This window comes from Medicago truncatula, chromosome 4, assembly GCF_003473485.1.
Source record: "Medicago truncatula cultivar Jemalong A17 chromosome 4, MtrunA17r5.0-ANR, whole genome shotgun sequence".
Lineage (NCBI taxonomy): Eukaryota > Viridiplantae > Streptophyta > Magnoliopsida > Fabales > Fabaceae > Medicago > Medicago truncatula.
Window position 1 is genome coordinate 8,688,863 of NC_053045.1, and position 14,666 is coordinate 8,703,528.

Consider the following 14,666-nt stretch of genomic DNA (forward strand, 5'->3'; position numbering starts at 1 on the left):
GAAAAAAATGGATGTTCAGACTTTACATGATTTTATCGGCCTATAAATCTCTTAACGAATATATGATTATTAGTTTTTTTATAAATATGTCAAATGTTTTATTTAAAATCTTAAAACAAGACTTATAGACAAATTAATAGATGAAGTCGGACTTTTAAGAATGTCGCACCTAACCTAAAATTAAAGTTTTTGACAGACTAACAAGTCATACTTATGCTTTAAATTTTTAAATTAGGTCTGACCTATTTAAACAAAATTTGGCTAGGCCTGACCTATTTTCATCCTTTTATTGACAAGAAGAAACTTATTGCATTCATTCATAATAATAGTAGAGATATAAGGTGGAATTCTAATATGAATAATGAAACTAGCATGACGCGAAGCCATCCTAGCAAAGCTATGAGCGACTTCGTTGGCTTGTCTCCGAATAAACCTAACATCAGAGGTTACTAAATCAGAAGCTAACATGCATCTACAATCATTAATTAATGCGCTAAAATAAAAGACACCACTTTTACTACCATAAAGATTATCCGCCACAGTTTTGAAATCAAACTCAAAGTCCATAATATCCAGCTGCAGATCACGAACCCAATAAATTACAGATAATAAACCTAAGGCCTCACCCAAATCCACATCAATGAGCGGAATCATCCTTTCAATTTTAACTAAAATAAAATGAACAAAATGACCTTCATCATCTCGAATTCATCCCCAATCATCATGTTAATATTTTTCGTTAGCTTCTCACCATATACAAGAGTCAAGTCAAATGCAATTTTTATTTTTGTTTAAGAAATAGTCGTGTCAAATGAAATTATTTGCATTATTTTAGCTTAAATCACTAGATACTTTCCGGAAAAAACTTGGATTACTAGATTAATTAATTTGATTAATAGGAAAATTCAGATCAGATCTTAGATTCCAGCATCATCGAGATACTCTACTAGCAAACTATATTGAAAATAAAATTGAAATTTTGTTCCCGTAGGCACAACGTGTGCGTGCGTGCTTGGGAAGAATCAACTATACTATGTGCCAAATTTATATTCATTCAATAATTTTTGTCGAAACATAAGACATTCACCACCATAATTGGTACCCATTTGGACGGCAGAATGCAGAGAATCTAGAATAATAACCTTCCTCAGTTGCAACCAAACTCAAAAAGTCCAAAAACCTAGTAAAATTTAATATATTATATTAATCATTGAAACTTATAAGATTTATTTAAAACATATTCAAACTCATGAATCATGAATTCTACCTTGGATGACAAATGAGAACACTTATATCGCGAGAGATGTTGTGGGTTCAAGTTCCCATGAATTCTACCCAGAATTAGAAAAATGTATAGCAAATTAAACTAAAGTGGTTAATAAGCTCTAGCAATGAGAAATTGTTCAAAAAAATTTAAGTTTAATTTTCGGATAAAATGATTTTTAATAAGATTTTACTTACATTGCAGCTGAACTCCGGATTACTGGGACAGTTATCCTATGAAAACTAGAGGGTTAACAAAAAAAATTTATTTTTTTTACTAACAAAAAAGTATACTTATTTTAGTAAGTAATTGGTGATTTTGAGGATTTTTAGGGTTTAAATGGTGAAATGTTAACTTGTGTCCTTTATGCATAAGTTAATGAATCAAATATAAAAGTAATTGGAATAATATTTACTTTGATCCTTGAATGTGGAATGATTAGTCATAATAGTCCATCAATATATCAAAAATTTCAAAATAGTCTTTGATTGTGCACTTTGTTAGTCAAAATAGTCTCTGACGTCAAAATAGTCTCTCAATGCTCTTGATAACTCTTTTCATATAAGGATTAAAATGACAATAAGCACTTATATGGACTGATATGACAATAAGTAAGTATATTGAAGTACTAATATGACAATATTAATGAAACATTTTAATATTAGAGATTATTTTGACTAACGAATTGCAAAATCAGAGACTATTTTGAAATTTTTATACATTGAGGGACTATTATGACTACTCATTACACATCCAGGGACCAAAGTGACTGTTACCCCCAAACAATTTATTGAAATGTGTGCATTATATTTAATCTTTTAACTTTTTAATAAATTGAATGCACAAAATTTTAATGAATATTTCTTCTTTTGAGTTTTTTAACATATGTCTTAAGGACAAAAGTTAACATGATAAAATACTTAATACTGGGAGATGATTTAATTAATAACTTATAATAAGCTATGGTCTTCTCACCACAATATTTATGTATATATACAATACATTGCCTATGTTCCCCAACAACTTGAAACAACGGTTTTCACACATCAAAGATACCTTCAAATCAATCTCACAAAAAAAATTTGAAAGTTGAGGAAAAGATATCCAACATCATCATGTCTGAATGGTCACCTGAAAATGCCAAGAAGGCTTATCTTCAAGCTCTCAAAATGGTAAGCAGAGAAAGAGCATATATCATTATTATGTTATCATAAATACAATCTCTTTTCCTATATGCAAGATAAATAGTCCCAAGGTTGTGTGTGAGTTGTTGTTCTTGCCTCGCCGTTGCGCAACAATTTTTGATACACTAGAGAATCTGAATTAAATGTAGTTTTTTAATTTCCAGTCTTATCTTTCTTAATTTCATTTTGCAGGCCAAAAGGGACAAAGAACCCGATGTAGCCGAATTCATATCAGCTATTGCAGCAGGAAAAAATGCACAACTCATGGTGGTAGCAAGTGCTAACGTGGCTAGTTCTACCACGCTAGCACTAGCTGCGGCCTCTCAACAAACACACGGCCGTGTGATATACATTTCATCTGGACAAAATGAATTACAAGCATCCAAAGAAGCTTTAGGAGTTCATAAAGATAGTGTTGAGTTTGTTGTAGGAGATGCTAAAACCCTTCTCTTAAATGACTACAAAGGAGCTGATTTTGTTCTTGTAGATTGTGACATGAATAATGCAAGAGAAGTTTTTCTAGCAGCATTTAAAGGTGCCAATAAAGATGGAGCACTTGTGGTTGGTTATAATGTTAGGCATAGGGCATTGAGATGGAGACAATTTAGGGCAACATATTTACCTATAGGAGAAGGGTTGCTTGTGACCAAAATTGATCTTAATGTGAAGAAAGATTATGATATGGTTGTCCAAAGGAATAAGAGTAATTGGATTGTTCAAGTAGATAATTGCACCGGAGAGGAACATATTTTTAGGGTCACCTCTCCTAATAAGAAAATACATGTCGAGGTTTAAGTCGTAAATTGATCGATGATGCTGACAACATACTCTTTAACATATCTTGTATTATTAGATAAAATTCATGTGGAGTTTAAAGAAATTTATCTAATAATGTAAGTATGTTAAAAGTAGTACTTAGGAGAATATATTTCAATCACTTATGGTAAATTTTAATTGACAGGTCTTGAAGAATTGAGCAGGAGCAATTTGATATTCTGTTGTATCTTTGTATTGACTCGTTATTTGTTGTGGTCTGTAATTTACAATCTTGGCTTGTAAATGAAAAAAATATATATTAGTTATATATGCATGTTTTTTGGTCATAAAGATTGGTTATAACGGTAATCTTATCGACATGGTTAAACTTTTAGTATGGTCATGGATCAAACCTTTTTTAGAATGACTATCAATGAAGCATTTAATCGTTTTGAGAAGTTTGAGATTGACTTTATTTGGAAATTCATTTTAAATTTTCTCTTGATTTGGTGTAATCGCGCTTTCATTTAAATAGTTGAGTTTTGTAACTTTTTGATCTTATGATACACCTAGCCAGCTAAGTGATCGATAAATTGCACTCTTCGAGTGAGTGTAGACTCCAAAGAAATTAAGAAAGAAGAGAAGAGTTCAGAAGGAGAGAATTCTCATTAATATTTATTATAAAACAGAATGACAATTACACTGTGATATAAAGGATTGGTAGCTCACAACCTTCTAACCAACAAGTGTAAAATACCGGTAAAATAGAAATAACGAACATAGCAGAGAATAAAATGCAGCTGCAATTGCTGTCAGCCAGCTTCTAGAATCATGGATTGCAAATAAAGTCCTCCATCCATTTGGGTTTATGAATTTGAATTTGTCTCTTGCCAAAGCTCATAGTCATTTCCTCACTAGCATTGGTATTGGACGACTCTTCATCATTTGGGCTCATTACCTCTTCATGGATTGGGCTTGTATCATTCCCCCCTCTTCAAATGCCACCTTGTCCTCAAGGTGGAAGGATGGAAAAGCAGCCTGGAACTGCACAAAATCTTCCCATGAGGCTTCATCCGGTGGACAATTAGCCCACTGCACGAGAACTTGCTGTTGTGGAACACCATTGACCAAAACAGTACGAGTGGAAGCAATGGCTACAGGGACCTCAACAGGTTTGGTTAGAGATATTGTTTGGAGGTAGAACATGAGGGAAAGGTAACGCAGATCCGCGAAATGGTTTCAAGTTTGAAACATAAAAAACTGGATGGATACGAATCTCTGGTGGCAACTGAAATCAGTAAGCCACTTTGCAAATGCATTCGAGGATCTCAAGAGGCACATAAAATTTCTTCGATAGTTTCTGTTGGTGTTGTTGTCGAACTTAGATCTGTCGGTGAGGCTTTAAACGAACCAGTACCAAGTCTCCTACATCAAACTGTAAGTCACGACAGTGTGCATTGGCCTGCTGAACCATCTGGGTTGAGCAGTTAACAAATTGGCTTTGAGAACGCATAACAGTTCATCATGCTCCAAAAAAGATTCATCCAAAGCTGCAATGATAGTGGAGCCTCTAGTGTAAAGCGGAATGGATGGAGAGGTGCGGCCATACAAGGCTTGAAATGGGGACATTTTTAAGCCACTATGATAGTTGGTGTTATAATGCAACTCAGCCCAAGGTAATAATGTAACCCATGAAGATGGTTTCTTTTGTGTAAAGGCACGAAGGTATTTCTCAAGGCAGCGGTTAACCACTTCGGATTGGCCATCCGTTTGTGGGTGATAAGCACTACTCATAGTCAACTTAGTACCACTTAAATCAAATGGTTTCCGCCAAAAAGTGCTAAAAAACTCCGGGTCTCTATCGGACACAATGGAACATGGAAATCCATGAAGTCGAAATACCAATGAGACTAATAATTCTGCCACTTTAGAAGCTGTAAACCCAGTAAGAAGATCCCCAAAATGAGCCGATTTAGACAAACAATCGACTACAACAAAAATGACAGTGGATCCGTGAGAGGGAGGAAGGCCGGTAATAAAATCAATTGTGACGTCTTCCCAGACACACTCCAGAATTGGAAGTAGTTGTAATAATCCCGTCAGAACTTCAGTGGAGTATTTGATGTGTTGACAAGTAAGATAAGAAGCAACATAATTCTCTACAGATTGATGCATCTTAGGCCAGAAAAAATTAGCTGCAACGCGGGCTATCAAAATATCATCAAAGATAACAATGACAAATCTTCGTAAAAATTAAGAGAAAAGGCGATTCATTGTAGCTTGAAACGTGGAGGGAGCATTTGTTAATCCGAACGGCATGACGAGAAATTCAAAGTGTCCGTCATGGGTCCTAAATGCTGTTTTGTAGGTGTCCCTTGGATGAACACGAATTTGATGATAACCCGCTCAAAGGTCCAATTTACTGAAAATAGAAGCACCACCAAGCTCATCTAGCAACTCATCAATTGTGGGAATGGGAAATTTGTCCTTGATAGTTGCGGCATTTAATACTCCGTAATCAACACAAAAACGCCAAGAGTTATCCTTCTTACTTAAAAAATACACCACTAGAAATGTACCACTAAAAATATTACTTTAATTGCAATACTCATTCTTTAAACAATACAGCTTGATAAAAAAACTAAAATGATCTAGTTATTAAATTTTATTTTAATTTTTAATATTTAAAATACGGGGCATTTCAAAGAAAATCTTGAAACTAGTTTTTGTGCATTGTTTCTCTGCTTCTGATCTTGTGCATTTTTTGTTATCTTTCTGCCATTATTAATCCTTTTGGTGTCTTGTGAATTTCCCATCTTAAAGTCCATTATGACTTGCAATTCCCTTGACTTGCAATTCTTATCTACCTCATATGCAACCTTAAGTACAATTGATATCCTTTTCTTTCTTTAAAAGCTTTGATTCTAAGAACCATTTCTGAACTTATTGGCACGTAGTCCATCATCATTGTATTCCAAAAGATTAGGATCACTCTAACATTTATAGCTTTGTTCTAATCAGCTTATGACCAATTAAGAGTCCTCAGGTTAATATAGGTTAATATAATTCTAGCTCTGAAGTCAACCAATTTTCTGAGCCTTGCTATCAAAGCTACATATTTTGGCTCGCTATTAGATCATTTTCTTGAAAAAATTTATACAAAAATTTGATTACATGTTCCCTTTGGAGATAATACATGCATTTCGATATCACTCCCTTTACTATGACAAGTGCCACTGAAATATATTTTCAATCATTCAAACTTATCTAATTTTGTTCAAAATTATCATCACTATTGATATACTTCCATCCCTCTGTCTCAAAATAATAGTTGTTTATGGCTTGTGCATGATTATTAAAAAAATGAATAATTGTGTTGATTTCAATGGTAAAATTAATATCATTTATTAAAATACTCTTGTTAATTAAGAAAATGAATAATTGTGTTAAATTAGATGAAATTCAATGAATAAATTATAAAGGTATAACAGTAGAAAAAATTAATAAATGTTGCATTAATATTCTAAAGTGACAATATTTTGAGACAGAAAAATGTTAAAGAGACAATTATTTTAAGACAAAAGAAAATTAGCAAGAAAATCAGCAATTATTTGACCTTTCATGGCTTTGGAACGTAGGTCAATGAAAATTCTTTTTAGAAAATGATAACCAGTAAGGGTATGGATCCTCTTCGGTCATTGGAGGGTCAAGTGGAATTCCAACCATTGATTTGACTTAATTGGATTCATTGAAAAACATTAAGACCAATTGAATGGTCAAAATTGACATTGGACCTCCTCCCGTGTAAAACTCACTAGAGAGATTCCCAATCCACCGCTTAAGGGGACAATATAGGGGTGTTCAAAATCGAACCAACCAAATAGAAAAACCACAAACCAAACCAATCCAAATCGAAACCGCAAAAAACCGCACTTGGTTCGGATGAACTCGAATGACTTTTGCACTGAACCGCGTCGTTCGGTTCGATTTGCGGTTTGCATCTCAGCAACCAAACCAAACCGCAAGAATAATGAAGATTACTTAAACATGTACTAGCCCAATTACATAGCCCAAAAATAATCTCTTTTGATTCGATTTTTCCATTGTTGCACCATCAGGTTCGATCCTAATTCCTTTCCATCTCTTTTAATTCATTTTCAGTTATGAATTTGTTTCATTTTCTTCCCAATAATTTGTTTCATGCTTATGTTTCTTCTTAATTTTACCTATTTTGATATAAGATTTTCCTAATATTTTATCATATAAACAGCAAAATAAAATGTCCTGTGTTTATTTTGTAACAAGTGGGCAATATTAGAGTTAATGTAATATTTTTTTATTTCACGATAAACCGCACAAACCGAACCAATCCAAGCCGCATTGGTTTGGTTTAGATGACTTTTTAAAAATCAACCAAACCAAACCGCATGCGTTTTTATCTTACAGTTTGAATGACTTTTATCCTCAAAATTGAACTAAACCATACCGCGAACATCCCCCAATAGTAGGTATTGTATTTAAAGTTGTATATTCTTCAAAGTCAAAATATGATATTTTTTATTTAAAACTTTCTTTTTTTATTTTCTTAATCAACTCTAGGAAGACACCGATTAGCATGACTCATTCTTTAAAGCCAATTCCTATTTTTCCAACTCTAACGTGTAAACTGTGTGTCAATCAATAACATGTCCGTGTAACAAAAAAAAAAATCAACAACATGTCCTTTCTTATATACCCTAATGAGAAGGTGCAATATTCAATTTTTCAGCACTTTAATCATATTATGTTTGGCATAAACTAGCGGTCTTATGTAAGATTATTATGGTATCAAATTAAGTTTCTCTCAAAGTTGCATAAAGAAAATAAGAAGCGGGTCATACTAATCGGTGCCTCTGAGACAGTGGTTAAGAAGTCAAATATAATAATATTTATATTAAATGCTTAATTAATGACCCGAAAAAGGTAATATTTGCATTTAAAATTGTGTAATTGATGCTTAAAAAATATTATTTTTTATTTAAAATTTCCTCTTTTAGTTATTGCATTTAGGTTTATTTATGAAAAAGTCAACAAAAAAGTTTATTGCAAGTTTATTTATGAAAAAACATAATTTTAGTCAAACTAGATATTACATCTGTCTTTAAATCCTTTTACATTTTCAACTATAAATATATTAGAAGTTTTTGACTAATCATTCATGTTTAATCAACCATAGAAATATTACACAATAAATCCTCAAAAATGTTAGCCAAATGTTATGTCGTCCTTTTCTTTTTCCTTACACTAATATCTTCTCTAGGTTATTCTTCAAATGATGCCAAGCTTCAAGAAATCCAACACAAAAATGCTAAATTCTTTATTGCACTGCCTTCAGGTTCATTACCAGTATACTTTGATTGTGAAGAGATGTGGGGGCAATTTGAAATGCATGCAGGAGAAATTGTCGAAAGGAGTACTCCTACTAATGAAGGAGTGGGATGTACCGTGTTTTGGGTTCGTTTATATGCATATATAGTTGCAAGAATTGATGAATTCTGGATAATAAAAACCGATGGTTTATTCAGTACAATTGACCATATCCACTGGACAAAAGTTATTAGTTGGCGCAATAATACTAGAATTTGATTTGTAATATTTATTATATCAATAAATAAAGAATTAATAGTGTTTTTCACCCCTCTAGTATATGTCATTTTCAGTTTTCGTAGAGATGTGTATAGAAAAAAACTATTCCCTCCGTTCCAAATTGTATCACTTTTTGAGTATTGTACACGTATTAAGAAATGTAATTAATGTAGTATAGGAAAGAGATATTATAAGTTGTTTTACAAAATTGTCCTCAATAAATTATATGGGAAAGATAAATGAAAGAATTGAAATAAGAGAGAGTAATAAATAGTAAAGGATATAATATGAAAAATTACATTAATGTTTTATTGGTATTGTAAAGCAACATATAATGTGGGACAATTTTTTTCCTAAAACGACATACAATTTGGGACGGAGCGAGTAAAACATAGTAGTTTGTAACATAGTTTCATGTGTTATCTTTGAAATAAGTTTTATAAGAAGATGTAAAAACAATTTGTATTGGTTATTGGTTATTGAGAAAATGAAAGAGAGAGCAAATTGAATGCACTTTGCATTTAATTTTCTTTTAGAAAATATAATTTTTTGAAACAATATAATTAAATATGATAAAAGTTGGTCTTTTTTCTTATAATTTGAGACAAAGAAAATGAATTTTTTTTCCTTATAATTTAGGACGAATGGAGCATACTTGAAATTAGATAGAGGATTCATCACACATGATTTGATTCCATCAATTTTTTTCCTCTTATTTTCCATTGCTTTTTATTTATTTATTTTGAGAATCAAGCGTGAGTAATTTGTCCACATCAGCTATAAATAGAACAAATGTTGGATATATAAGAGAAGAGACTCGTATACCTCATGCTTGCATTACTTAGAGATGTGGTGTCTATGTTTCTTATCCTTAATTTGTATTTTTTAGTTTTAGACCTTCAAAAATTTTGACTTTACAAAATCGACATGAGGTAAACTAAAATTTTCTCAAATTACAAAGATTAGATCATAAATTTTATATTTAATGTCATAAAAGTCCAAACCCAAATAATTAACTCTGCTCATTATTGTAGAATCATTAAAGGGAATGGATTACGCTAAATGGGTTCACCAAAAAATTCCATCAACCATGATAATTATCGAAAAGATTGCTTAGTTAATTTAATTGATATGCCCTAATAATTATTGTGCGACCAATTTCAATCAATTTTTTCTCATCGCACTTGAAAATCCGTAATTGTCCCCCGTTGCTTTCTATTAGGACGAATTTTCCCTTTCCCATTACTTTCTATTAAATGAAATTTAATAACATGTCATAATTAGTTGTGGCATAAGAAAAATATTCATAGACTTTTATAACAAGCGATTTAACGAAATTCGAATACTAAATTAATCTTTCCCTACCAAATATACAAATTAAGCATATGCTCATTCGTCTATAATTCATATATCTACTTTTGGAATCTCTCATTTGTTAATCCACCGTCTTTTGTTGTTTATCCCTCATTTATTTATCTAATGACTAATCATAATATGGAGAAATTGACTTGTATCATTGATTGATCATTATTCGTCTATTTCATATTTTTATTTTATTATTTTTCAAAACACCATTCAATGTTTGCACCGCATTCATTGCAGATTTTATGTGCTTAGATATATATAAACAAATTTTTATATAATTATATGTAAAAGTTGATAGGATAAAATTTTAAAAATTTGTGATTATTTTCAAAATATCAACATTAATATAGAATATAATAAACTTTTTTTTGGAGAGAATGTAGAGTATAATAAACTTTGTTTACCTATATTTAAAGGAATCGAATAATAAGGAGAAGGAAAAAGAAACAAATTAATTTTTGTTTTAAGAAAAAATAAATAAATTATATATTTTGCATTAGACATATTTAATAGAATTCATTCTCTTGATTGTTTTATTATGCTCTAATGTGTATTTATACAATGATGTTGTCTTGGGCCTCAAGTATTTCTAACTTGTGCCTCAGTTATCTCTAACTAATATACAATATATATATATATATATATATATATATATATATATATATATATATATTAATTAATAATTTATACAATGAATATTTTATATTCTAATACGCTCTCGTAGTCAAAACGGGAGGTTGACGGATGTTGAGACTATCTCTGAAATCATCAAATAATTGCAGTGGAAGGCCCTTGGTGAAAATGTCACCTATTTGATAGCAAGATGAGACATGTAGAACACGTACTTGACCTTTAGCAACTTTTTCACGCACAAAATGGATATCCATTTCAATATGTTTTGTGCGTTGATGTTGGATAGGATTACCTGACAAGTAAACAACACTAATGTTGTCACAATAGATAAGAGTGGCTTTGATATTCATATGGATTATGGTATGAGTTACCTGAGAGGCCATTGAGTTTTGCTTTAGTGTCTACGGGGATAGAGATTGGTTTGTAAGATGAAATGGAAGCTCTCTCATTCATTCTCTTGATTGTTTCATTATGCTCTAATGTGTATTTATACAATGATGTTGTCTTGGGCCTCAAGTATTTTTAACTTGGGCATCAAGTATATCTAACTTGTGCCTCCATTATCTCTAACTAATATATAATTTATACAAAGAATATTTTATATTCTAATAATATTATATTTAGAAGATCCGGGATTTTAAAAAAAAATGAAATTTTTACTGTAACTAGTAATAGACCCGTGCGGAACGGGTCATATAATATTGTGGTAATCATATAAAAAATTATTTAATTGTTAATATTGCCATATGTTTAAAGATATTAAATAAAAATTAACAACATTAATACATTATTTTTATTGAATATTTTTTACTTATATATAGAAAAATATGTTAAATATTTGAATCATGTATATTAAATAAAAATAAAGTTTTGTATACATATTTGAGAAAGTTAATAAAATAATTTTTTTAAAACTCATGAGTATTTTTTTAAATATCAAAATTAAAGTAATGTTTTATATTAAATAAATTTTTATTTTATATGAAAAACACCATTCAATGTTTACATCGCAGCCATTGCAGATGTTATGCGTTTTATCTGCATAAACAAATTTTATGTAAATATGTATGAGAAAGTTGATATAATAAAATTGTAGAAACTCATTAATATTGTCAAAATATAAACATTAATATAGTATTTGTATTGGATAACTTTTTATTTTATATGCAAAACACGGTTCAACGTTTGTACCGCACTCGTTGCAGATTTTATGTGCTTATATATGCATAAATAGAATTTTATGTACATATATGAGAAAATCGATATGATAAAATTGTGAAAGCTGATTAATATTGTCAAAATATAAACATTAACATAGTGTTTCTATTGAATAACTTTTTATTTTATATATGCAAAACATCGTTCAACGTTTGCACCGCACCCGTTGTAGATTTTATGTGCTTATATATGCTTTAATAAATTTTTATGTATATATATGAGAAAATCGATATGATAAAATTTTGGAAACTCGATTATTTTCAGAATATCAACATCAATGTAGTGTTTATGTTAAATAACTTTTTATTTTATATTTAAAACACCGTTAAATATTTGCACCGCACACGTTGAAGATTTTATATGCTTATATATTGAAGAAAAAAAAATATGTAACGATATGTGATAGTCGATATGATAAAATTTAAAAAACCCTTGACTATTTTTAATATATCAACATCACTGTATGTATTGTTTCTCCAAAATACTCTTGTGTATTTACACCGCACTCATTGTAGAATTTATTTGCTTATATCTCAAAAATCAATTGAAAAAAATAGTCGTCCGTAATTATTATGATAATATATTGGCTTTTAAAAAGGTCAACTATGGAATTTTAATGGATTTTGATTTTTATATATTATTTTCTTAAATAATTCTATTGTTATCTATGAAATATTTGTTAGACTTGTGATAATCATTATCGGTAATTTTTTTTACAAAATTAATTAACTTCATATCCATGAAAATTGGTTACATTACATACGATGATCATTATCCATAATTAATTTAAGGGTTAATTGTACTTTTCCTCCCTAAATTTTGCTAATTGTGCAATTTTGCTCCCCCTCTTTTTTTTGACCGATTTTGCACCCCATTTTTTTGCCCCCTTTTTGGTTAGAAGGAACTTCTTGTGCTTAATTGCACTTTTGCCCCCTATCGTTTTGCCAATTGTGCGATTTTGCACCCCCTCTTTTTTTTTTTGAGTGATTTTGCACCCCATGTTTTAACCCCCTTCCCCTCTTTTAATGATGATTTTGAACAAAACACAATTGGTAAAAGATGGGATGCAAAATCGCTCAACAAAAAAAGAGGGGGGTGCAAAATCGCACAATTAGCAAAAAAATAGGGGTGAAAAGTGCAATTAAGCCTTAATTTAAAAAAATAAAAAAAATTAAATGTAAGTTTGCAAAATGACATAAAATTAAGAAGATCATGAGTTTGAAATAGGACGATTATGAAATTTTTTTGTACTTTAACTTTCATATATTGTTAGTAGATTCTTTCAAAAAATATATCGTTAGTAGATACGATTTTATTATATATATTATTTATTAGGCTTAATTGTTGGAACAAAATGTGTTTCACAATGAACCTTAATGAGTTTTGATGATAACAAGGTATTAAAAATTGTCAATTGGTTATTACTAATAATTGTTCAAGTGTACAGGACCAAAAAGGCTAGTCAAGTAATTTCAAAAGGTCTTGGAAGAACAATGGAAAGAAAAAGAAATTCGAAGCATCTGAAGAAAACTGCGTCTGAAGCTTAAAGTGCTTCTGAAGCTGAAGTGCTCCTGAAGTGATGACGTCATCAGAAGCAGAAGGTCATCAGAAGCAAGGTTTTCATCAGAAGCGAAATCATCACCAGAAGCTACATTTAATCCGTAAATTCAAACTGAAGATCCAAAGTAGCTGTTTCTCATTTCAACCTTATCTAAGAAGAACGAAGAATTGAAAGGGAGGTATCAACGGTCATTTGGATAGCACTGAGCATTTGTCCTTCGTTAACAGAGTTGACAAAGTACAAGTGTACAACCACTACCTCCACTCCTCTGTTTTTGTCCACGCTACAAGACAAGACAACAGCTATGCCTGCAGAATTTGTGCCTTCAAGATGGGAATGAATTTGAAGCTAATTCTTCAAAGGACTACACCCAAATCAGGCAAAGGATTACTGGTGAATGATCAAAGGATTTCAAACGACTCTTTAGACGTGCTAATTATCTCAACGTCTCTTTCACGCCTCTATATAAAGGAGTGAAGACTTGAAGATTGTAGATAGAGATACATAAGTTCAAAAGCGCCAAAACTCTGTCAATTTGATTCTACAAAGCACACTGAATTTCTGCACTGATTTGATACATCTTAGAAATTCAAAAGTCTAGAGTCTTTAACGTATTGTATTGTGAACACCACTGATTGTATATCAAGCGTTCAAGTCAAACTTAATTCTTTGTATTTTTGTTTGATCAGAAGCCTCTTGCTTGCGTGCTTGAGCATTAGAAGTCTCTTGCTTAGTGCTTGAGCATTGGAAGCCTCTTGCGTGTGTGCTTGAGCATTTTTGTGAAGTCTCATACTTAGATAGTATTGAGCATTTGTAATCTTTGTGATTATAGTGAAATCTCCTTGGAAGTGCAAGGGGGACTGGACTACTTCTGTGTTGTGGAAGGAACCAGGATAACTGCTTGTGTCTAGCAGGCATTGCTTCTGCATTACTTGAGAGACCAACATTGAGGTCTTTATCCTTTACTAACAATGAACGGCGACAAGACTATGCGATGTTGTTTGCATTCATTAGGAACTGTCCTTCACTTAGTGAGATCAGAGTGGAATACAATACAACT

The 14,666-nt window shown here is 31.2% G+C and overlaps 1 protein-coding gene across 1 annotated transcript; it reads left to right on the forward strand.

Moving 5' to 3' along the window:
- The first annotated feature begins 2,277 nt into the window (after positions 1-2,277).
- On the forward strand, positions 2,278-3,555 carry LOC11418939 (uncharacterized). The gene is made up of 2 exons (XM_003605056.4): positions 2,278-2,436; positions 2,641-3,555. Exons 1-2 carry the CDS (start codon positions 2,380-2,382, stop codon positions 3,241-3,243), a joined length of 660 nt encoding a protein of 219 aa, XP_003605104.1. The 5' UTR covers positions 2,278-2,379; the 3' UTR covers positions 3,244-3,555.
- Positions 3,556-14,666: the final 11,111 nt, after the last annotated feature.